This window comes from Lepus europaeus, chromosome 17 (genome assembly GCF_033115175.1).
Source record: "Lepus europaeus isolate LE1 chromosome 17, mLepTim1.pri, whole genome shotgun sequence".
Lineage (NCBI taxonomy): Eukaryota > Metazoa > Chordata > Mammalia > Lagomorpha > Leporidae > Lepus > Lepus europaeus.
The window spans coordinates 42,607-65,192 of record NC_084843.1 but is presented as its reverse complement, the minus strand read 5'-3'; the positions used below and the strand labels follow the sequence as shown (position 1 = coordinate 65,192).

At 51.3% G+C, this 22,586-nt stretch overlaps 1 protein-coding gene across 1 annotated transcript; it reads right to left on the bottom strand.

Annotated features, from left to right (window-relative positions):
• Window positions 1–949: 949 nt before the first annotated feature.
• Window positions 950–8,910, bottom strand: LOC133776302 (olfactory receptor 13A1-like). Its single transcript, XM_062215145.1, is given in 3 exon segments — window positions 950–1,695; window positions 1,698–1,873; window positions 8,900–8,910. Coding segments are annotated over 3 exon segments (933 nt in total).
• Window positions 8,911–22,586: the final 13,676 nt, after the last annotated feature.

Genomic DNA, 22,586 nt, shown 5'->3' with positions numbered 1-22,586 from the left:
ATTACTCATCCAGAGCTAGGCATGGCTGGCACTGGCCCATTAGGCACTCAGGCTTGGAGACGAGGCCCTGTCTACTCCCTGATTGGCTGTGAAGGGGTAAGCATGTCGACAACGCCAGTGTCTTGAGGATGGCACCAACAAGGGAAAGAAATGTCCTGGGCTCCCATGGTAGGGGATATGGGGCCCCAGAATGCACTGCATTGAGCAGAAAAAAATCTGGGTGGAGACATATAGAAAGGGGGATCCATGTTCTCCAGAGCAAGTCACACTGTCCATCTAGGGGGTCCCTTGTGTCAGCAATAATGACCCCTGGCAGGAGCCATTGAGCAGTTTACCCTATGCACACTGCTGTCCACCTCATGGAGGACACAGCCTTGTTGCATTTGCTCCCTCTCTCTCCTATGACTACCAGTGACCACTGATCCCAACCTCCCACCATACCCCCGCCAGACCTCATGGCTCCCTTCTCTGCCATGGTTCTGTTTCACCCAGTTCTGTGCCCTGAGCTCTGGACACGACCCTAGTGGAGTCACAGGAGGACCCCAGTGGCTCTCAGAGGACTCACACTCTGTCAGGAGCACCAGGGGGAAATTATGGCATCAGTGTTGTGGAAGGGGCTTTGACAGCCGCCAAAGCAGCACTTGGGTCTGGTGACTGTCCCTTCAGATGCATCACATTTGTACCACTATTTTTGCATTGCTTTATCATAAATGGAACATCTGTCACCAGCACTTAATGCAAATGTCCATGTCTGAGCTCTTCCACTGTTACACATCCAGCAGGCTTCAGGGGCCCTCCTCTATGGCTGGAAACAGCCACAGCCTGTGGTTCCAAATGGGGTGCTGTCAGTGAGTCGACTTAGCTTTTGTTTCTCAGTGTGACATGTCCCCGATGAGTATATTTCCAGTCATGAAAACTTGGAATTTTCAGCTTCCCAGATGCCATGTAATTATAGCTTTTCTGCTAAAACCGTGAAGACTTTCCTGAGGGCAGCCTTGACGTCCTTGTTCCTCAGGGTGTAGACAAGAGGGTTCAGGGCAGGGCTCACGGTGGAATAAAGCACTGTCAGCATCTTGCCTGCCCCTGGGGAGTAGCTGGAATCTGGGCCCAGGTAGGTGTAGATGACAGTGGAGTAGTACATGGTGACCACAATGAGGTGGGAGGAGCAGGTGGAGAAGGAGAGCCGTTTTCCCTCAGTGGTGCGCATCTTCAGGATGGTAGAAATGATGAAGCTGTAGGATACCATGGTCAGCAGGAAGTTAATATCAGCAAAGAAGATGTCAGCCACAAGTGTCATGATGTCGTTCATATATGTGGAGGAACAGGAGAGCAGCAGAGAGGGGATCTCACAGAGGAAGTGGTCGATCACGCTGGGCCCACAGAAGCTCAAGCGTAGCATCAGGAAGGTGTTGACCCCAGCACCAAGGGTGCTGATGCCCCACACGACTCCAGCAAGTGCCACACACACCTGGGGGCCCTTTGTGGGGCCATAGCGCAGCAGCTGGCAGATGGCCACGTAGCGGTCACAGGCCATGGCCGTGAAGAGCAGCAGCTCTGCCGCCACAGTCCACGTCAGGAAGTACATCTGGGCCATGCAGCCCCCGTGGGAGACGCCTGTGTCTTCAGCCACCAGAGTCTGCAGCAGTGTGGGCATCGCTGTGCATGCCCAGATGACATCCAGCACAGCCAGGCTGGCAGGAAGAAGTACATGGGGGTGCGGAGCCTGGAGCTCAAGGTGATGGCTGCCATGATGAGGGAATTGCCGCAGAGGGCCACGGTGTAGAGGGAGAGAAAGAGGACGAAGAAGAGGCCCCGGAGCTGTGGTGCTGCTGAGAGGCCCTGCAGGAGGAACTCCCTCACCCGTGTCTGGTTGCTCATGGCCCTGGACTTGACTCTCAACCAAATGCCTGAGATTGAAGTGTCACTTCTGTTCCTTAGCTGGACTAGAAAGTAAAGCTTAGAGCAACCGGCCAACACAAGTGCAAAGAATCTCATGACCTTCTTTTTTTCTGGTTTCTCTAGGACCTTACACTCTGTGCTGAGCCCCATTTTCTCTGGACTTAGTAACCCTGGCCCTGGCCTGGGGTCAGCAGGAAGCACAGACTGTCCTGGACCTTCATGTTCACCGTTTTCTCCAGTTTTTCCTCCCAAATAAAAATGGCTTTACTTCTTGCTGCACATTTCTTACAGCCATGCAAAACATCAAACAATAGAGAATTGTTTAAGGATGAACTAGAACACCCACCAGCCCCCAAGCAATGAGCGGCCTGTCTGGGATTATGTCCCCTTCTACGTTGGTACTAATTTTCTGGTTCCTCGGTGGTGCTGGATGGAGATCTCATGCCATGGCAGAACCGGTGCCTGCTCTACAGGGCTGCCTAGAACTTCCTGTAAAGTGGGTGGGGTTTGTCAGGCCTCACAGCCTCATGTGAAGCTTCCAGTGAGTAACCTGGCTCCATCTACCAATGGCCCTGCTTGTGCCACAGCAGCTTTTCCTGCAGAGTTTCATCCCTCAACGTCGCCCTCTCCAGTGTGGACTGGACCCTTTCACCAGGCTTTGCCTTGCACAGTGTGGTGGCCAAAGAGCTACGGTGTTCCTGTCTGTTGGGGCCTTAGCTCTGTAAATTCAGTCTGCAGAGATGAAGGTCAAGTGAATAAAGTCCATTAACCCAGCAGACTATTCATGGATTCCACAAAGAGGAATTCGGCTCACTTCCCCTTTAAATCCCAGAGGTGAAACCCCATACATTTCCCCAGCCCAAAGACAAAGCCATCATCTCTGCTGCCACTTTAACACCACATTCTCGGGGGACCCCCACGCAGCCAGTGGACCAGATTGAGCATGGATGCGCCTTCCTGCACACCCTGCAGGGGGCTGTGTCGGGCTGCTCACTCCAGTGTGCAGTTCAGAACCGCGGACAGCGTCTCGCCCTTGTGTCAGCAGTCGCTTCCCACCTGGACTGCCGGAGGGCCAGGGGCTTCACTCACCTTGCTGTGCCCATAGCCAGGCTCCTCAGTGTGGTACTCACTGGGACTCATCTCCCACTGGGAACATCTGTTTTGGGAAATGGGATCAAAAGATAAACTTTGGGGGAAAAGAATTTTGGAATTTTTAGATGCTTTCGTGGTCATGCTCCATGTGGACCTTCTGAGGATCCCGTGTACTCCAGGATGGGTGCTGGGTCTCTGACCCAAGATCTTCATCTGCCCTTCTCCTTCTTTCTGATGCTGTGTCTCCCTCTCTCTCGGAAGATAAATCTCAGTGGACAAACTTCTGCACCTGTTGTAAGTTCAAGAGCAGAGAGTGGGGACAGGAGAGCTCCCGTCTGGCTGTGGTGGAGCTGGCATCGCAGGGAGTCTGCTCCAGGGCCTGGCCCCATGGAGTCAGAGTTGCATCCAGCCCCTGGTCATGCTTGCTGCCTGATGTTGACACAACCCAGTTAGTAGCCAGAAAATACACAAAAGCAGCAAAACTGCCCCCAGATGCACACTACCGGACATCCACAGGAAGTTCTCTACATCCTGGAAATCAAGATAGAGGCAACACAGCCTCCTACCCTCACCCCATTGCTGACCCTCCTGGGGGAAAACCAGCCTGGGAGCTGGAAAGAGAAACAAGCAGTCTTTGGCATCATCTGGGGAAGCTGGGCTGAGTGGGGCTTTCTGGTTCCTCCTGGAAAAAGCAGGACTTGAGACCAGCTGCATGTCTGTTCTCCCTGGCACCCAAAACAAAGCCCCTGCCACCTTCCAGCCTGAAAGGAATAAGAGACTGAAGAGAGTGGGGAAGTCCCCAGAACATGGTCAGCACAGAGGGGGTGGTCCCTTTGCTGCACCCACACTGTCCTGCATAGGCACTCACAGGGTTCTCCCACAGATTCCACCCACTGGCTGTGGCCGCTTGGGAGGGTGCTGTGATGAGAGCCCCCTGCACTTGCTGCACAGTCTCCCAAATGCCCCACACCTATCTCGGGACCATCTTTTGCTTTTAAATGCAAGGGAGGGGGGTGGTGGGCCACTCTGCTTGCTGGGCTTCTGCCTCCAGTCTCTATTCTCCTGCCCAGTCCCAGCATCTACCACACTTGGGATCCATTTCCAGTTTTTCCTCACCTGCACACTGTTCACTTCATCAGAATTTAACAAGATTAAAGGAAGCCACATCCACAAAAATGGCCAATACCAATAGGTTATCTTACAGCGAGCAGCCCTTCCTGCAGCTTCTGGGTGACAGGTCTGTAAACAGGTGTGAGATGGGGTGGGTGGGACAGGCAGAGTGGCTTCCTGGGAAGTGAGATCCAGGTAAACACTTTTCTCTGTAACGCAAGCATGGAAACAAAGTGAGACAACACACTCTACCCAAAGGACCTGGGGGCAGGGGACCTGGCCAGCACCACCTCCTCAGTCAGAGGTGAGCAGAGTGAGAGGAACCTGGAGAGAGGCTCTTGGCTCAGTCAAGTGGACAAGGTATTGAGGGGACCCCCCAAGGACACTCAGCCAGCGCAGTGGCATTTTCACGCACACTGGTCTCAGGTGTTCAATTAAGGAACAGCCCCCCCCCCCCAAACACACGCATGCACTGTGGAGCCACAAAGCATCCATGTGACCCCAGTGCTCTGAGCAGGGGCTGGGTAAGAGTCTTACTGGATATGCATGGTGAGGCCATGACAGACATGGTGTTGTCCCAACAGACTCAAGGGGACAGGGGGCTGTGGCCGTGCAGAGGGGCTGGGACCACTGGAGCAACTGTGTGTCTTCTGCAGGTGGAGCCCATGCTCTCAGGACAGGGGTCGTGAGCATGCTTGTGACCTCACAGCTCAGTCCAAGCACCCACTTCTGCATCTGAGGGAGACACCCCTGTCATTGTATCAATATGGATTAATGACAAAGAAGGGTGATCCCATCAGACAAAATTACCCCTGCTCAGCAACTTACCAAGCACAGTACAGCACCAAGAAGCACAGAGGAGGGAGGTCACCGATTGCCCACTGACCTCTGGTATTGTTCTCTGTAGAGCTGCTAGGAAGGTGCTGGATGAGCTCTTCACTGGAGTGCCACTCCTCTGAGATCACACGGAATCATTTAGCATTGCCTTCTGGTAGCCAAACAGATATTTTCAGGTTTAATTTCTGCCGTCTGGTCCCATCTCTGAGGGAATGGTCTTGCCTCTCTGAGGTGTTGCTTTCAGCAGCTGTGTAAGTGGCAACCTGAGGTCGTGCTGGGGGAGTTCACAGGGCTGGTGCCTGGAGCTCACCTGCTGGAGAGCAGGCTCTGAGCCTCTGGGACCCACAAACATAATGATTGCAAGCTTCAAGCCATAACATTTCAGAGAAGTGACCAGGTACTTGCCTTTGTGGTTGGTTAATGATGCACAGTGCTGGTGCTGGTGCCTTGTTTCTGAGGCTGCATGTTAGACACAAAAATCCACACGCTCCATAGACACAGTTCAGACCTCTCAAATGTGGCTGCTTGAGAGGACACAGTCGGGTGTGTGACTGTGGACAAGACCTTTGAGGACCCGGGCTGAGGAGATGGCCTCCATGATAAAAGAGCAGGAGATGTCACAAAGGAGACGTCCCTGAAAGGCTGAGGGATGCGCCCAGTACAGTGAGGTCGGCTCCTGTGTGTCGCCAGGTCCACACGGTGCAGCTCCCTTGGCACCTGCTGGTCCTCCCTGAATTCCCAGCCATTGTCTTTCAGGCACACATCTCCCAGAGGCACACAGCACACTGATGCTGGTGACATTCACCACCAATAATTACACTATTTTAATTTAAATAAAATTCTCTTCCTAGTTGTAAAAGTGACTTTTCTTCCATTGCAAAAAAATAATTGTATGACATGAAATACAGCAGAGCAAAAAGAGGAAATTCACTCACAGCCCTCACCCTAGTGTGTGTCGTGGGCACTGCTGTGCCTGTCACTCCATTTCAGCTGTCACTGTTGTTCTTCCTCCCTCAGTGCAGCAATAAGGCTATGGTTCTGATAGAAACACAGGGTACCATGTGCTGGAAGGCCCCCGCTTCCTCCTGAGAACCCTGAACCTACAGAGCAGAGAGGAGACCAATAAACCACATCCTTGGGAAAATGAGGATTCCCATCCCTGTGCATGGACACACCACACCACTACGAAAATCTCTTGGTGATTGCTCTTATCAACACTTTATAGTTTTCATTGTAGAAATCTTTCACTTTTTTTTTTTAAGATTGTATTGATTTATTTGGGAGGCAGAGTTACAGACAGAGAGGGAGAGAAAGAGAGAAAGGTCTTCCATCTGCTGGTGCACTCCCCAAATGGCTGCAATGGCTGGAGCTGTCCCAATCCAAAGCCAGGAACTAGGAGTACCTTCTGGGTCTCCCATGTGGGTGCAGGGGCCCAAGCACTTGGGCCATCTTCTGTTGCTCTCCTAGGCCACAGTAGAGAGCTGGATTGGAAGTGGAGCAACCAGACCTGAACCGGTGCTCATATGGGATGCCAGTGCCATAGGCAGCTTAGCCTACTACACTACAGTGCCGGCCCCAAGATCTTTTGCTTCTGTTGTTAAATTTATTCCTAAATATTTGATTCTTTTTTGTGGCCCAATCCCGATGCATTGGTAAGCACCATGCCTATCAGAACTGACTTAGACATCCTGGTGCTGTCACAGGGAATCGAAATCACCCACAAAACTCATTCCTGGAAGTGCAGGGTCCTGCACCAGGCAGAAATGGCGACTGCAGCCCGAGGACAAAGTCAGGCATGGGTATGGGTGTGAGTGGCAGGGATGGGGCATCACTCTTGCTGGCACAGTTGGGGGACACAGAGGGGACTTGTATTAAAGGAATTGTCCTTCCAATAAGCTGAGATGCTGAGACAGTCACCTGTTGCCTCCAATGTCCCCTCCAGGAGATGTCCAACTGCTGCTAGCTGGGATGAAAACATCCAAGTCCATCTCATGGGTGCCTAGAAACCTCCAATATCTATAGAAAGACTCCCTGGAAGAACCCTAAACAAAAGAGGAAGAAGAAGGGTTATTGAGGCCGGCGCCACGCTCACTTGGCTAATCCTTTGCCTGAGGCGCCAGTATCCCGGGTTCTAGTCCTGGTTAGGGCGCTGGATTCTGTCCTGGTTGCTTCTCTTCCAGTCCAGCTCTCTGCTGTGGCCTAGGAAGGCTGGGGAGGATGGCCCAAGTGCTTGGGCCCTGCACCCTCATGGGAGACCAGGAGGAAGCACCTGGCTCCTGACTTCGGATTGGCGCAGTGCGCCGGTCATAGTAGCCATTTGGGGGGTGAACCAATGGAAGGAAGACCTTTCTCTCTCTGTCTCTCTCTCTGTCTAACTCTGCCTGTCAAAAAAAAAAAAAAAAAAAGGAAAAAAAGAAAAAAAAAAGAAGGGTTATCGGGATAACCTAAACACGACGAGAGGGTGCTGCCACCAAGCTCTCCAACACAGATAAACTGACAGAGATGATGAGCTCAGCTGGAGGTGCAGAGGAACTGGAAGAGCGTAGAAGGAGACAGCGCAAGTCAGATAGAGACTGAATCGAGCGAGACACAATGGATACAGAGGTTCAAGGAAACACAGCAAGCCATGCTGAGGACACAATGAAAGTGAAAAAAATTGGTGAAAGCAAGATGGAGATGGTAGCGATACCAGAGCCGTGTCTGATTCAGCGGCCCTGGGAGCAGCGAGGCTGAGGTCTGGAAGGACGGGCAGGACGTCCCTGTCACAGAGACACTTGGACATGCTGAGACGTCACAGCAACACCATGTGACGGACAACTCAGGGCTTCTGACTGGCGGGAGAGGTAGCTGTGTCAGACCAACGTTCCTGCTGATGACACCAAGAAAACCCGTGCAGAATATGCAGGTAATTCATGTAAAGACTTTCAGTTCCCTCTGAAGCTTGACCCGAGAAACTAAGATTCCAGAGAGAGCTGCGGAGATGTCACAATCAGGAACCTTAAAACCACCCTAGTAAGTGTGTTAAAGAGCAGAGGAACTCCCCACAGTAACTGAACACTTCATCAGAGATAGAAACTTTGCAAAGAAATCAAATGCCAACTAGAGAATACTTAAAGCTGAGAACTCAGGACATGCGTGTACTGCAGACCAGAGTGCAGGGACACGCATCAACATGTGTGTGGGGCATGGTGAAAATGCCCAACACATGTGCAGTCAGGGTCCTGGAAGGGCAGTGGGAGAGAGGTGGGGGCAGCTTGGACTCAGAGACAAAGCCACAGAGCGTTTTTGAAAAAGGAGGAATTAGGCCGGCGCCGTGGCTCAATAGGCTAATCCTCCGCCTGCGGCGCCAGCATACCAAGTTCTAGTCCTGGTCAGGGCACCGGATTCTGTCCCGGTTGCCCCTCTTCCAGGCCAGCTCTCTGCTGTGGCCTGGGAATGCAGTGGAGGATGGTCCAAGTGCTTGGGCCCTGCACCCCATGGGAGATCAGGATAAGCACCTGGCTCCTGCCTTTGGATCAGCGTGGTGTGTCAGCCGTGGCGGCCATTGGAGGGTGAACCAACGGCAAAGGAAGACCTTTCTCTCTGTCTCTCTCTCTCACTGTCCACTCTGCCTGTCAAAAAATAAATAAATAAATCATACTTCAAAAAAAAAAAAAAAGAAAGAAAGAAAAAGGAGGAATTGACAACTAGTCAATAAGCCATACTTCTTGTGGAGCTGGGCTTAAGGAACAACATTTAATTGCTATAAATTATAAACACCCATCACAGCCTCTGGAAATCATCTTAAGGTAAGGATGTACAGAAAATGAGGAACCATGTATTCAAGAAAATCTGCCTGTAGTAAGAGCAGGGGCCTGTGCCAGGTGGCCTCCAAAACTCGCCCTTTGCTGCCCATCAAAGGGTGGCCAAGGCTCCACTCTGGGAAGGTGTGGCCTGAGGACATGTCTCTGGTGAGCTGGACATCCTGCTCATTCTTCCGGTCTCCTGATGGGCCTCTTCCTCACCCAGGCCACCTGGCCATCCACAGCTCAGCACTCACCCGGGAGGGGACGGGCTTCTGCATTTGTTCAGGTGCTGCTGAGCAGACGGGGCTCACTTTCCCCAGCCAGCCCCCATCCTCAAAGTGGGGGCTGTACCCTAAGTAATGGAAGATCCAGAATACCAGACCCCAATTCTCCCAGGCAGCCATGGGGAGAGACCGTTCCCCACCGGCTGCCCCATTCCTGCACAGTACTCTCCCTGCCCAGCTGCAGAGCCGGGGCACAGAGGTTCTGCTCTGGGGTGAGGCAGGACGAAGATCAGTGAGCACCACAGCTCCTCAAGGGGACAGAGTGCACACAGACAAGAACGTGGACAAGGTCCCGCTGCAGGCATGTCGGACACAGTGGAGATCGTGGTGAGCTGTGCAGAGAGGGTGCCAGCTGGGGGACTCTAGCGCATCCAACAACATGGTAGGTGAGTAGAAATGTGAGCGAGACGACCAGGAAAGGATGGTAAAAAGGCTCCCACTGGGCCAGAGAATGCCTCCAAGGGAGGCAGCGCCTTTTCCAGGAAGGGGGTAAACCTGCAGCCAATGGCTGTCTTCAAACACAGTACACGCAGCGGGCACAGAGCTTTAGTCTGGGAAGACAAAAAAAGCTCTGGAGGTGGAGCGGGAACGCAGTCTCGTGTGGGAGTGTGACCCAGCGTGTGCGGAACACAGGTCACGGTAAGTGTTGTGCAGTCGTGTGTCAGCTCCTGGTGTGGCGCTAACTGGTAAAGGCAAACGGGTCAGGGAGGGAGAGGCAGGATCTTTGCTCAAACTGGAGGAGGGATGGAGCTGCAAGAGTGTGGAGTGAGAACAGATTCTGGTAAGCTCTAAAGCAACAACAAATTAGCTCCAAAAATACAGGAAAGTGCCATGTGAGAAAATACCCACTAATGTCTAAGGAAACCAAGGCAATAAAAGAGGAACTAAGGAAATATAAAGTCCGTGGGGGTGGAGTAGCTGTAGCCTAGGTTGGGACGTTAGCACCCCCATCAGAGTTCCTGGGTGCAGTTCCCTATTCTGGCTCCTGACTCCAGCTTCCTGCCAGGCAGTGGCGATGGCTGACATGGCAGGGCTCCTGCCACACATGTGAGAGGCCAGGCTTGAGTTGTGGAGTAGTTAAATCCAGCTCACCAGCAAGTCACCGTTGCTTCCCTTCCAGGCCTCCTGCAGAGACAGAGGGAGCCACGGAGCTCTGAGTGTGCTGCTCCCTGGATCACAGCACAGAGGCTCAGTGCGGGCTGTGTGGTTGTCAGGACTCCCCAGAGAGACAGAAGCAGCTGAACACGAGTCTAAATGTGTCCATGGCTCAGGGATCACTGGGGCTGAGAGTTCCAATGCGGACATCTTCAAGCAGCTCCAAGGATCCAGAAGCCTCAGAATGAGAGAAAGACCAACGGGGAAGTCCCCATCCTGGAGCTAAAGACTCAAGACCAGCCCTGCGCACACCCTAGGAGCCTCTGGTCCTGGTCTGAGTCCAAAGACTGGGGAACATGGAGTCACATCCAAGGGTGGCATCAGCAGGAAATTCACTTGCCTGGAAAAGAAGAGTTAGAGGGAGTGAGAGAAGAGAGAGCCAGAGCGAGAGTGAGAGAGAGAGAGAACATGAAAGCAAAAAAGTCGGAGGGGCCAGCACAGTGGTATAGAAGGTGAAGCGTCTGCCTGCAGTGCCGGCATCCCATATGGGCACCAGTTTGAGTCCTGGCTGCTCTTCCTCTAACCCAGCTCCCTGCCATGGCCTGGGAAAGCAGTGGAGGATGGCCCAGGTGCTTGGGCCCCTGCACCCATGTGGGAGACCTGGAAGAAGCTCCTGGCTCCTGGCTTCAGTCTGGCCCAGTCCCAACTGCTGCAGCCATCTGGGGAGTGATGATGGAAGATCTCTCTCTCTCTCTCTCTCTCTCTCTCCCTTCTCTCTATACATATCTGCCTTTCAAATAAATAAATAAATAAATAAATAAATAAATAAATAATTCTTAAAAAAAAACAAGAGTGAGAGAGTGACTAAGACAGTGACAGTGCTTTTTTGCTCCATCTGGGCTCTCAGCTTAATGGACAGTGCTGCCCTGTTCGGGTGGGTCTTCCCCACTCCAGCCCACCTGCCAGCCTGCTCTGGACACAGCCAGAAGTACTTCTTATCAGTTCTCTAGGCACCACTCAGTCCCGGGAAGTTGACACCCAAAATTAACCACTGCCAGTCTGCAAGTGCTCCCAGGGTGCATCCAGAGCCAGAGCAAAGAAGGGACTGGAGCACTCAGCTCTTGGTCTCTCTCTGGGAGGGGTCACCCCGCACACTCTCCTGGTGCACGTTGATAACCTGGCTTTGAGCTTGCATCTGGAAGTTAACGGAACAGACGAACAACTGGCCCCTGGGAGCCTGATGTGGAGGCCTGGCTCTCCCTGCGCCTCCCTGAGGCTTCCCTCAGGGATACATCTAGGTCTACTAGTTTTCCCAGAAAAATCCATTCCTGATAAAGCTCCCTTCCAGGGGGCTGGGTCCGTTACCACCCGGCTCTGACGCGTTCCTTAGCCTCCCAGAATGCAGGAGTGAGAGGAGGCTTGAAACAGATGTGCAGGCCATTCCAGGGGACACAGCCCAGGCAGAGGAGCCGGAACACTTCACAGCTCTGCTCAGAGGCGTTTGCACAGTGTTAGCTGCTGCTTGAACACCTGGTGCCAACAGAGCAGACAAAGGCCTCTGGGTGCATAAACGGGGGCCCGGCCTTCCCACCCACAGCTCCTCCAGCAAGAGAACCAGATCTGCAGATGCTCCCCAGGAGTTTGCTCACATGTCAAGAGCCACAGTTCCTACAGTCCCCACCCAGGACTGTCTCCCTGGCCACCTCGCTCCAGGAGTTGCTGTGTGTCCCCGCCACAAGTCTCCTACATCACTGGAAACAGAGGTGGACGTTCAGGGAGCCACTTCCAGCCAGCGTCTCCCCAGGGTGAAAGTGCAGACAGTGCCACAGATCCTTTCTCTGCAGCAGAGTGGGAGGCAAAACCCACTCTCAGCGTTACCTGGAGATAGGAGGAACCAGAGCACACACCTAGCCGTCCCCACCTTCCAACTGGGGGGACTGGCTCCCACCTCACCTGTCACAGCGCACTGACAGGACCTGGCACACCCTGCTTTCACAGAGGCCCCTGGAAACAGGGATGTGGACAAATGCAGAGATGTGAGAGGCCTTAAAATCCCCCGCTGGGTAGGTGAGGCCCTTATACACAGGCCCACGTGACAAGATCGAGAGCTGTCTTATCAGTGTGCAGAAATCCAAAGTCGGAGAAAATGAAGATACCAGTGAATACGTTCCAGATGAAAGAATAATACAAATCTCCAGAGACTGACCCAGTGAGATGGAGACACACGGTTTCCTTGACGAGGAATTAAATAATGGCCGTAAAGGTGCTCATCAGCCAGCAGGGTGACGCACGAACAAACAGAACTTCCACAGAAAGGGTCAAGCAGAGACCTTAGAGCTGAGGAAGACAGCGCCTGGACTGCAAGGTGCAGCCGACAAGACCAGCGGGTGAAAGGTCCCCTGGACACGAAAGTGTGTCCCTGGGCATCTCCAGCCCGAGGAGCGACAGCGCGGGAGAGTCAGGACTCCTAAGGGACTTTAGGAAGAGCAGACGCAATGTCAGGGCAGCAGGAGAAGAGAGACAGGGACAGAGCAGTCAGAGACAGCGGGACAGGCAGAGCTGCCACTGCACTGCTGGCACCCATATCAGAGTCCTGGCTGCTCTGCTTCTGATCCAGCTTCCTGCTATCACTCCTGCGAAGGTATCAGAAGATGGCCCAAGTAACTGGGCCACAGCCATTCGTGTGGGAGATCCAGAAGCAGTTCCTGGCTTCTGGTTTCAGCTTGGCTCACCCCTGGCTGTTGTGGGCATCTGGGCAGTGAAGCAGTGGACAGAAGATCTGTCTCTGTCATTGTCTCTGTCTCTGTCACTGTCTCTGTCTCTGTGTCTCCTTCTTTCTATTGCCCTACTCTTCAAATATAATCAATAGAAAATCTTTTTATTAAAACAGATATAATGGAAGAAAACTTCTCAAGTCTGTGGAGGAAATTAAAATCAAGATCCAGGAAACCCAAAGAGACACACATTAAGACACATTTTAATCAAATCATCAAAATTTAAAGACAGAGAATTTCGAAAGTGATAAAAGAAAAGTTGAAAAGCAATGTATAAATAAAAGGCTCTCAGCAGATTTTTCAGGAGGGGCCGATAAATTCAAAATCCTAATAGAAAAGCAAACAAAAACTTCCAAGCAAGAATACTAAACCAGCAATATTTCTCAAAATGCAGGGAAGACACTTTGTCAAGCGAATGAAAGTTGGGAAAGCATATCATCACAGACCTGCCTGCAGGCAGTCCCCCAAGCTGAGGGGAAAGGCTGCCAGCAATATCACACAAAGAACTGGAAGCACAGTCTCCCTGACAAGTCAGGACACTGCCAAATCCAGACACTGTCCCTGCCATGCAGTATGATCAGTTATTTGTCTGGAAGAAAGCTAAAAGACACAACCGTGAAAGACAAATACACCTGCGGTAATCTGTCAAGGAATTCAAGCTATAACAAGATGTAAACTGTGACATAAAAAATGCAGTGAGGTGGGGTGGAAGAAGTTTAGAAAGTAGTTATCTTTTACCCATTTAAAATAGTCCATTATAAGAATAAAATATTTGTCTTAAACCCAGGGTAACCATGAAGCAAAAATCTGTTGTAGAAGATTCAAAGCAACAAGCCCAAGGGGAAACAGCAAGGGAGGAAGAAAGACGCAAAGCATCTACACAGCAACCATGAAAGAATCAGCAAAATGGCACCAATGAGTCCTCGCCTTTTGTAATTACTATGAAAGCAACTGGATTAAACTCTCTAAGCTAAAGAAATATAGTAACCACACGCTCTGAATAGCCAATGACTAAATCAAGAAATAAAAAAGATAAGTATGAAAACGTCAAGACAAACAAAACTGGAAACACAGCTAAGCATAACTTAAGGGATCCATCAAAATCAGTTCTAAGGGGGGAATCCTTTTTTAAAAAAATATTTATTTATTTATTTATTTATTTGAAAGTGGGAGAGAGAAATAGAGAAACAGATGGAGAAAGACCTTCCATCTATCAGTGCACTCCCCAAATGCCAGGAACAGTCAGGGCTGAGCCAGGCTGAAGCCAGGAGCCTGGAGATCAATCGGGTCTCCCACGTGGGTGCAGGGACCCAAGTACTTGAGCCTCCCCTGACGCTTTGTCAGGGAGCCGGACCAGAAACAGAGCAGCAGGGACTCGTCAGGCACTGCAGTGTGGGATGCTCTGCTCCAAGAAGCAACTGAGCTGCCGAATGCCCTCCCCTAAGGAGGACACAGCAGTAAATGCCTGTACCACAAAGGGAGAAACACCCCTACTCAACAGCCACAGGTTACACCTCAAGGATCCATGAAAACAAGAACAAACAAAGCCCAAAATCAGAAGGAGAGAAATATCCAGGAGCATACAACAGATAAATGAAATAGAGACTAGAAAATGTTCAAATTAAGTGTAAGGGAAGAAGGGCAGCACAAAGAGGAAGCAAGAGGCAAAACTCACAGCCAGAGCAGGTTTACCCTGAGAATAACCCTGAGAGGTGGCTAACTGCCAGGTGTACACAGGGAGAAAACGGGCAGAGAGCCCGGCTCTCCAGCAGACGGGGACTGATACAGCTCAGGGCAGCCGTGGTTCCGGAGCGGGAGGGCATTAGGCGGGCTGAGCTGGTTTGTGCAGGCTCTTCACCTTGGCCCCCGTCCTCTGTCACATGGGCACAGAGTCTTAGCTAAGCTGACTGAGGAAGATGGCAGGAGAAAATGTCTCCATGGAGCAGGGGGCTGGGGTCTGCTCTCAGTCCCGGGGCTGGATGAGAAACAGGACAGGAGGCAGTGTCCCAGAAGACATAGCCAGGGGCTGGGATCTGCTTTGAGGTAAGTAGGCAGAGTGTAGCAGCTGAGCTGCATGAGGGGAGGAGTCTCAAGGTCAGGGGTGGAGCTGAGCTGGTAAAAGAATGCAGGGAGTTGCTTCTTGTCCTTGCTCCATCACTGAGTTTATTTTTTGAACAGTTAAAGAAAATCTACAAACCCTTTACTAGAATACAGAAGAAAACGGAAAACTCAAATAAAATGGAGGAGACAGTACAACTGACACTAAGTACTGAGAACAATCACATTAACAAACTGGATAACCTAGCGAATGTGAACAGATTCCCAGGAACCTAGTACACCAACACTGAATCATAGGGGCTGGCGCTGTGGCGTAGCAGATAAAACCACCACTTGCAGTGCCAGCATCCCACATGGGCACCGGCTCAAGTCTCAACTGCTCCAATTCCAATCCAGCTCTCTGCTATGGCCTGGGAAAGCAGTAGAAGATGGCCCAAGTCATTGGGCCCCTGTACCCACGTGGGAGACCCAGAAGAAGCTCCTGGCTTTGGATGGGCCCAGCTCTGTCTGTTGCGGCCATTTGGGGAGTCAACCAGCAGATGGAAGATCTCTCTCTCTCTCTCTTGCTCTCGCTCTCACTGTTGCTCTGCCTCTATGCAACTCTGCCATTCAAATAAATAAATAAGTCTTTTTAAAAAAATACTGAATCATAAAGAAATTGAAAATCAGAACACACCAATAATAAGTAAGAATGTTGAATTACTAATTAAAAAATAAGTCTCCCATCAAAGAAAGACTCAGCACCTAATGGCTTCACTGCTGAATTCCGCCAAACATTTACAGTGGAACTAATCCCAATCTTCCTGAAACTCTTTCAGGAAATGGAAGAAGAGGGAATACTTCCACAATCATTTCACTAGGTCAACATCATCCTGATATCAAAGCCAGGCCAGGGCAACACAGGAAAAGAAAATTACCTAGTGAACATGGGTGCAGAAATCTTCAGTGAAATACTAGCAAACAATGTAATAACACATTGAAAGACCATTCACCATAATCAAGCGTCATGTGTACCTTGGATGAAAGATTGGCTCAGTTTATTTAAATCAGTAGGTGTGTTTTACCAAATTAACAGAATGAAGACCCCAAAAAGCCCCACAATTGCTTCATTAGATGCAATTTGACAAAATGCAACCCCCTTCTCGGTGAAGGCCATGTACAACAAGCCCACAGCCGACGTCAGGGACAAGATAAGAATGCCCAGTCTCAGCGCTTATGTCCCACACAGCACGAGTGAAAATCCTAGCTAGAGCAACTGGGCAAGGAGGGGAAAAATGCATCCCAGCTGGAAGGGAAGAAATAAAATCATCTCTGCTGGAGAAGACGCGGTCCTACACACGGAGAACTCTAGAGACTTCAGGAGAACAATGGTAACCGATAAACAGTTCTGCAATGATGGAACGGTTTTATATGTGTTTGTGGTGGCAGTTAGGATCCTGGAGACAAGCACAACCCTAACAAGAGAACATTTCATAGCCCTGTGGCAAGGTCTTCAACGTGTGCCCCAAAGTTCATTTTCTGTTCACCTAATCCCCAGGGTGGCAGTGTTGGGAGTGGGTTCATGTCATTAGCATGACACTAAGTGCACCAGTGAAAAAGTAGGGTTATTGTAAAAGAAAGCAGGGCTGGATTGGTGTTGGGGTGTAGCAGGTAAAGCCACCGTCTGCAGTGCCACCTCTAGCATCCCATATGGGCACTGGTCGTTTGTGTCCCAGGTTCTCCACTTCCAATCAGCTCTCTGCCATGGCCTGGGAAAGCAGCAGAAGGTGGTCCAAGAGCTTGGGCCTCTGCACCTGCATGGGAAACCTGGAAGAACCTCCCCGCTCATGGCTTCAGCCTGCCTTAGCCCTCCCTGGCTGTTGCTGCCTTCTGGGGAGTGAACCAGCAGATGGAAGACCTCTTTTTTTCTCTGTTAACTCTGCCTTTCAAATAAATAAATGAATCTTTTTTTTAAAGAGCCTTGATCTACTTCAGCATGACTTTATTTTTTAGAGATTTATTTATTTGAAAGGCAGAGTTACAGAGAGACAGAGGCAGAGAGAGAGAGAGAGAGAGAGAGAGAGGTCTTCCATCACTGGTTCACTCCCCAGAGCTGGCCTGATCCGAAGCCAGGAGCCATGAGCTTCTTCCGGGTCTTCCACGCTCTGGGTCTCCCACGCGGGTGCAGAGGCCCAAGGACTTGGGCCATCCTCCACTGCTTACCCAGGCCATACCAGAGAGCTGGATTGAAAGTGGAGCAGCCAGGACTTGAACTGGCACCTATATGGTATGCTGGTATTGCAGGCGGCAGTTTTACCTGCTATCCCACAGCGCCGGCCCCAAATAAATGATCTTAAACTAAACAAAAAGCCAAGTGGGTCGTCTCCTGCTTGCAGTCTCTACCCTCTTGTCCATCATGGGATGACAGCAGAGGACAGCTCCTCACAGGACTTTCCAGCTTCCAGACCAGAAGTGAATTTCTTCATAAATCACTCAATCTGCAGTAATTCAATGCAAAATGGGGTAAGAAAGAGAAGTGCTCCTGAGAAGTGGGGCTGCAGTCCCAACAAGTATCTGAAATTGTGGCAGTGGCTTTAGAACTGAGCGATGGGTAGGGAGCAGAGCAGTTTGGAAGTGTGCTTTAGAAGCCTGCATTCCGAGAGTGCAGCATCACCGGGAGATTCTGGGGAGTGTTAGGGAGAAGGAAAGAAGCGCAGGGAACGTCTGGAGTGTCTTAGATCATGTGTGACTGTGATCAGGACAATAGCAGAACATGAACAGCATGGTGGCTGTGTGGGCTGGTGGTGGCTGAGATGAAGTTAAGTTGTTCGCATTAGAGCATCTGTGCTGAATTCCCAGGTCCTGCCCAAGGCTCCAATTTCCTGCTAATGGCCCCAAGAGGCCGACGTAATGGCTCAAGTATTGGGGTCCCTGCCACCAAATGGAAGATCTGGACTGAGTTCCTGATCCCTGGCTTCAGCCTGGCCAAGCATTGACTATGCTTTTCTTTTCTTTCCTTCCTTCCTTCCTTCCTTCCTTCCTTCCTTCCTTCCTTCCTTCATTTTTTTTTTAAAGATTTATCCATTTATTTGAAAGGCAGAGTTACAGAGGCAGAAACAGAGAGAGAGAGAGAGAGAGAGAGAGAGAGAGAGAGAGGTCTTCCATCTGCTGCTTCACTCCCCGGATAGCTGCCACAGCCAGAGCTGCGCTGATCCAAAGCCAGGAGCCAGGAGCCAGGAGCCTCTTCTGGGTCTCCCACGCAAGTGCAGGGGCCCAAGCACTTGGGCCATCATCTACTGCTTTCCCAGGCCATAGCAGAGAGCTGGATTGGAAGAGGAGCAGCTGGGACTCAAACCGGTGCCCATATGGGATGTTGGCACTGCAGGTGGCGGCTTTACTTGCTACACCACAGTGCCGGCCCTGTAACTATGCCTTTCAAATAAATAAAAATAAAGCTTTTTTTAAAAAAAGATATGTATCGGGACCGGTGCTGTGGTATAGCAGGTAAAACCATTGCCTGTGGTGCCGGTATCCCATAGGGACACTGGTTTGAGACTCGGCTGCTCCGCTTCTGATTCAGCTCTCTGCTATGGCCTGGGAAAGCAGTAGATGAGGGCCCAAGTGCTTGGGCCCTTGCACCGACATGGGAGACCTGGAAGAAGCTTCTGGCTACTGGCTTCGAATTATCACAGCTCCAGCTGTTGCAGCCAACTGGGGAGTGAACCAGTGGACTGAAGACCTTTCTCTCTCTCTCTCTCTCTCTCTCTCTGCCTCTCCTCTCTCTGTGTTAACTCTCTTAAATAAATGAATAAATCTTTTTTTAAAAAAGATATCTATGGCTAAATGCACTCAACAGGACAAAATGAGGCAGCAAACTATTGTAAAAGGCAAAAGTTATGAAGATTATGTAACAGCACATATAGAACTGAATAATAAACTGAGATATAGAAATGAAAAGAGAATTAAAGAAAAGTACTATTACAGAGGTGAATAAAAAAAAAACCACTACTCCAGAATTGCACAAACTTAGTGCAAAAAAATGAGCAGGGACAGGAAACAGCTGAGCGGTGTCATCGTTAAACTTGCTTCTTAAACAGCAAATAATCTTGTCTGTGTGCTCCTGTTCCAATTACAAAAATCGATAATATTCTTGGGAACAAAGGAAATCTCAAATTTTAAAAGTAAACATGCTACAGCTCACGTCCTTTGCTTGTAAGCCAGCAGTTGGAAATACAAGATACTTCCCTCAGTCTTCAGGGTTGGATAACTGAAATCAAATACTAAAAGTCTGAACTTTTGAAACTGGCGAGCGCCAGTGACTTCCTGGCGCTGCAGACGCCTGGGTGCCCACTGTGTGCATGCGCTGTCGTCAGCACTCCGGCATGACGTCAAACTCTGACCCTGTCAGTCACCCCCACACGAGGCTGCTGCTTGGAACCAGGCCCTGGGCTGCCTAGACGCTGGTCCCACGCTGTGAGACAACAGTCAGCTTGTGGATGAAGCCTCAAACACAGAACGACACCAACTCCCGTCTCCAGTGGCCCTCGACGCCCAGGCTGCTACCACAGCTGACAGGGTTTTTCCAGAGAGACCCACATCACAGGTCACCCAGTGTCCCCACAGAGCCCGCACAGCACGGGTCACCAGGTATCCCCACAGAGCTCACAGCTGGTGCATCGCGGGTCACCGCGCTGGGCACTCGGGGCGCAGGGGCGCAGCACCCCTGGGAGTCCCTCGGCCGGGATGAGGCCAAGGACAGGAGCTGGGCTGGGCCTCCTGCCCCGCGGCCACGTGCGGATGGGACCCGGGTTGTCGCCCAGGCCTCAGACCGCCAGGGTTCCCTTTGGTGGCTCTTCTGTTTGGAGCAGAGCCAGAGGACCGCGGTCCGCCTCTCGTAACTGCCTTGCAAATCCCAGCTCCGCTCCCCGATAATGGCAGCGGTGGGGCAGGGGTCTTTTGTCACGGGAGGGAGTGGGAACAGGGAGGGGGCAGGTGGAGTTTTTTTATTTTTCAGCTCATTTTTGGGGGTGGTGGTGGTAGGAACTTTTAAAACTAAGCGTCGGAAATAAAATTGTTTTTGAAAATCAGTGTCATTCAGCTAAAAATAATGACAGGCTGAGGAGAGAAAGCAGGAGCCAGGGCAGAGATCACAAACCCCCAAGAGCAATACTGTGGCAATCATCTCCTGGGTGGAGGCTTTAATATTTTAATGAGGGCAGCTTAGGTGGGGAAGATCTGGCTTAAACTGGTTTCTTCCAGCTGTAGCTCCCTGGGGGCATGTTGCAAGACCTGGACTCTGACAAACAAGCTCCAGGCAGTGTGCACTCAGCCTGCCCCAGACTCTGCCCTGATCCAGAGCCCCCTTTTGCCTAAGGGGTGCACTCTTGTAATCACATACCTGCTAAGGAACGGTATTCAAAATGTAGGAAGAACTCTTAAAACTCACCACGAAGAAAACCAACAACCCAGTTCATGGGTGGGTAAAAGATCTGAACACACCCCTCAAAAGATGAAACATGGGAACCACGGGGTCATTTGTCACCAGGAAGCACAAAAGTAGCACCGATTAAAATGGCCAGAATTCTCAAGCTGACAACCAGACAAGGGCAGGCAGCAAGAGACACTTTCATTTCAAGATTGAAAAGCAACTTTGGAAGAATTTGCAGACAGAAACCCAACACACACGTACTATTGTGGGATGGAGGCTGCTACCAGGTGTGGAGGGGAGGTTCTTTTCCTCAGCCTAGTATAGAAACAATTTGCAAAGAGGCAGAAACTTTTACTGACAAAAAAGCTCCTGGTCGAGAGGAGCCCAGGTGGAGTGCCCGAGCGGACGCTGGCTTTGCGGAAGCGCCAGGGTTTGAAGGCGTTACTGTCTGCACACAGGGTTATCCTGTGGGGGTGCCCACTGGCTTGGGGCTCATAGAGATAGCGGGGGTCTCCTGGGGACGACCCGTCTCCTTAGGGGCTCTGCCCACTCCCCTGCCAGCTCTGGGTGAAAGGTTGAGACCACCCTGGAGGTGTGATTTAAAGCCGCAAGGCCACACATGCAGCACAAGAAGCTACAGTGGGGGAGAAGCCGCCGGTCTGGAGACAACTTTCCAGCCACAGCGGGCAGCCTGCTCTGCAGGACATTCTACCTGCGCCTGAGGGGCTGCAGACCCCAGCCCCACTGGACGGCCTCAGAGGGTCCCCAGCTAGACTTCCTGCAGGTTCTCCCCTCCATGCGTGGAAGAATTCAGAGTGGAGACATACAGATGCACAGGAGAGCAGGATGTACTTGGAGCAACACAGAAGTGCAAGGTAGGAACCAAGTCGGGAACAAACAGCCAAGAATGCAAAAAAGCTCTACCTCACAAACAGCCCCTCCAAGGAAAAACTCCAACAGCGGAAGAAGCCGTCTATGGAGGACGAAGCCCACCAGGGTCAGGCCCAGCCTTTGCGCCTCCAGAGGCACGGTGGTGCCAGCCCAGGTGGAACCCAGTTGAACATTCTAAAGGGGGCAGACTTAGGGGAGGAGCTTGGGCGTCACCCTTTCTGGCACCCATTTTAGGAACTATCAGAAGCGTCAGGTGCAGGATAGCAGTGGCATGCTCCCCGGTAGTTTGTTACAAGAACCTAAAGGTCTTGGGAAACATCCTGGAACCATGTTGACTGGACACTTGAGGAACTTGGGGTCTCCACCACTCAGAAAGGGGCGGGAGCTTGCTGGGACCTGGGAGTGGGGCTTGCACGGGGCACAGAGAGGGAGGCTTGGCTTGCACACACAGAGAGAAGGGAGTTCGGATGGTGCATGGAAGGGGACTTGCTGTGCAGGCTGGCCAGGCTGTTACATGGGCTGGTCACAGTGACGTGTGGCAAGTCTGTCATAACTGTCAAAATGCAAATTGTCAGGGCCGGCAGTGTGGAGCAGCAAGTTAAAGCCCTGGCCTGCCCTGCTGGCATCCAGTTTGTGTCCCAGCTGCTCCACTTCCGATCCAGCTCTCTGCTATGGCCTGGGAAAGCAGTACAAGATGGCCCAAGTTCTTGGGCCCCCGCACCTGTGTGAGAGACCCGGAAGAAGCTCCTGGCTTCAGATCAGCTCAGCTCTGGCCATTGAAGTCACTGGGGGAATAGAGCAGCAGATGCAAGATCTCTCTCTCTCTGGCTCTACCTTGCTCTGTAACTCTATCTTTCAAATAAATTAAATAAATCTTTTTTTAAAAAATAAGCAAATTGCCTAGAGCTGTCAATCAAGGACATCCTCAATGAGGAGCTGTCAACAGTGGTTTCCAACCTGCACTGTCCAGCAGGTCAGTGAGGAGCCATTCAGGAGCAGTTTGGCCGCAGCTTAGCTGGAGCTTTCAAACCTCAGCTTAGGGGCTGGCACTGTGGCTCCAGGTTAAGCCACTACCTGCAGTGCCGGCATCTCAAATGGGTGAGGGTCGGAGACCTGGCTGCTCCACTTCTGATCCAGCTCCCTGCTAACACACCTGGTAAAACAGCAGAAGATGGCCCAAGTGCTTGGGCCCCTGCCACCCAGGTGGGAGACCTGGAAGAAGCTCCTGACTCCTGGCTTCAGCCTGGCCTAGCCCATACCATTGAGGCCATCTGTAACTCTGACTTTCAAAATAAATAAATCAATCTTTAAAAATAAGCAAACAAAGGAACAAACAGAGAAACAAATCCTCAGC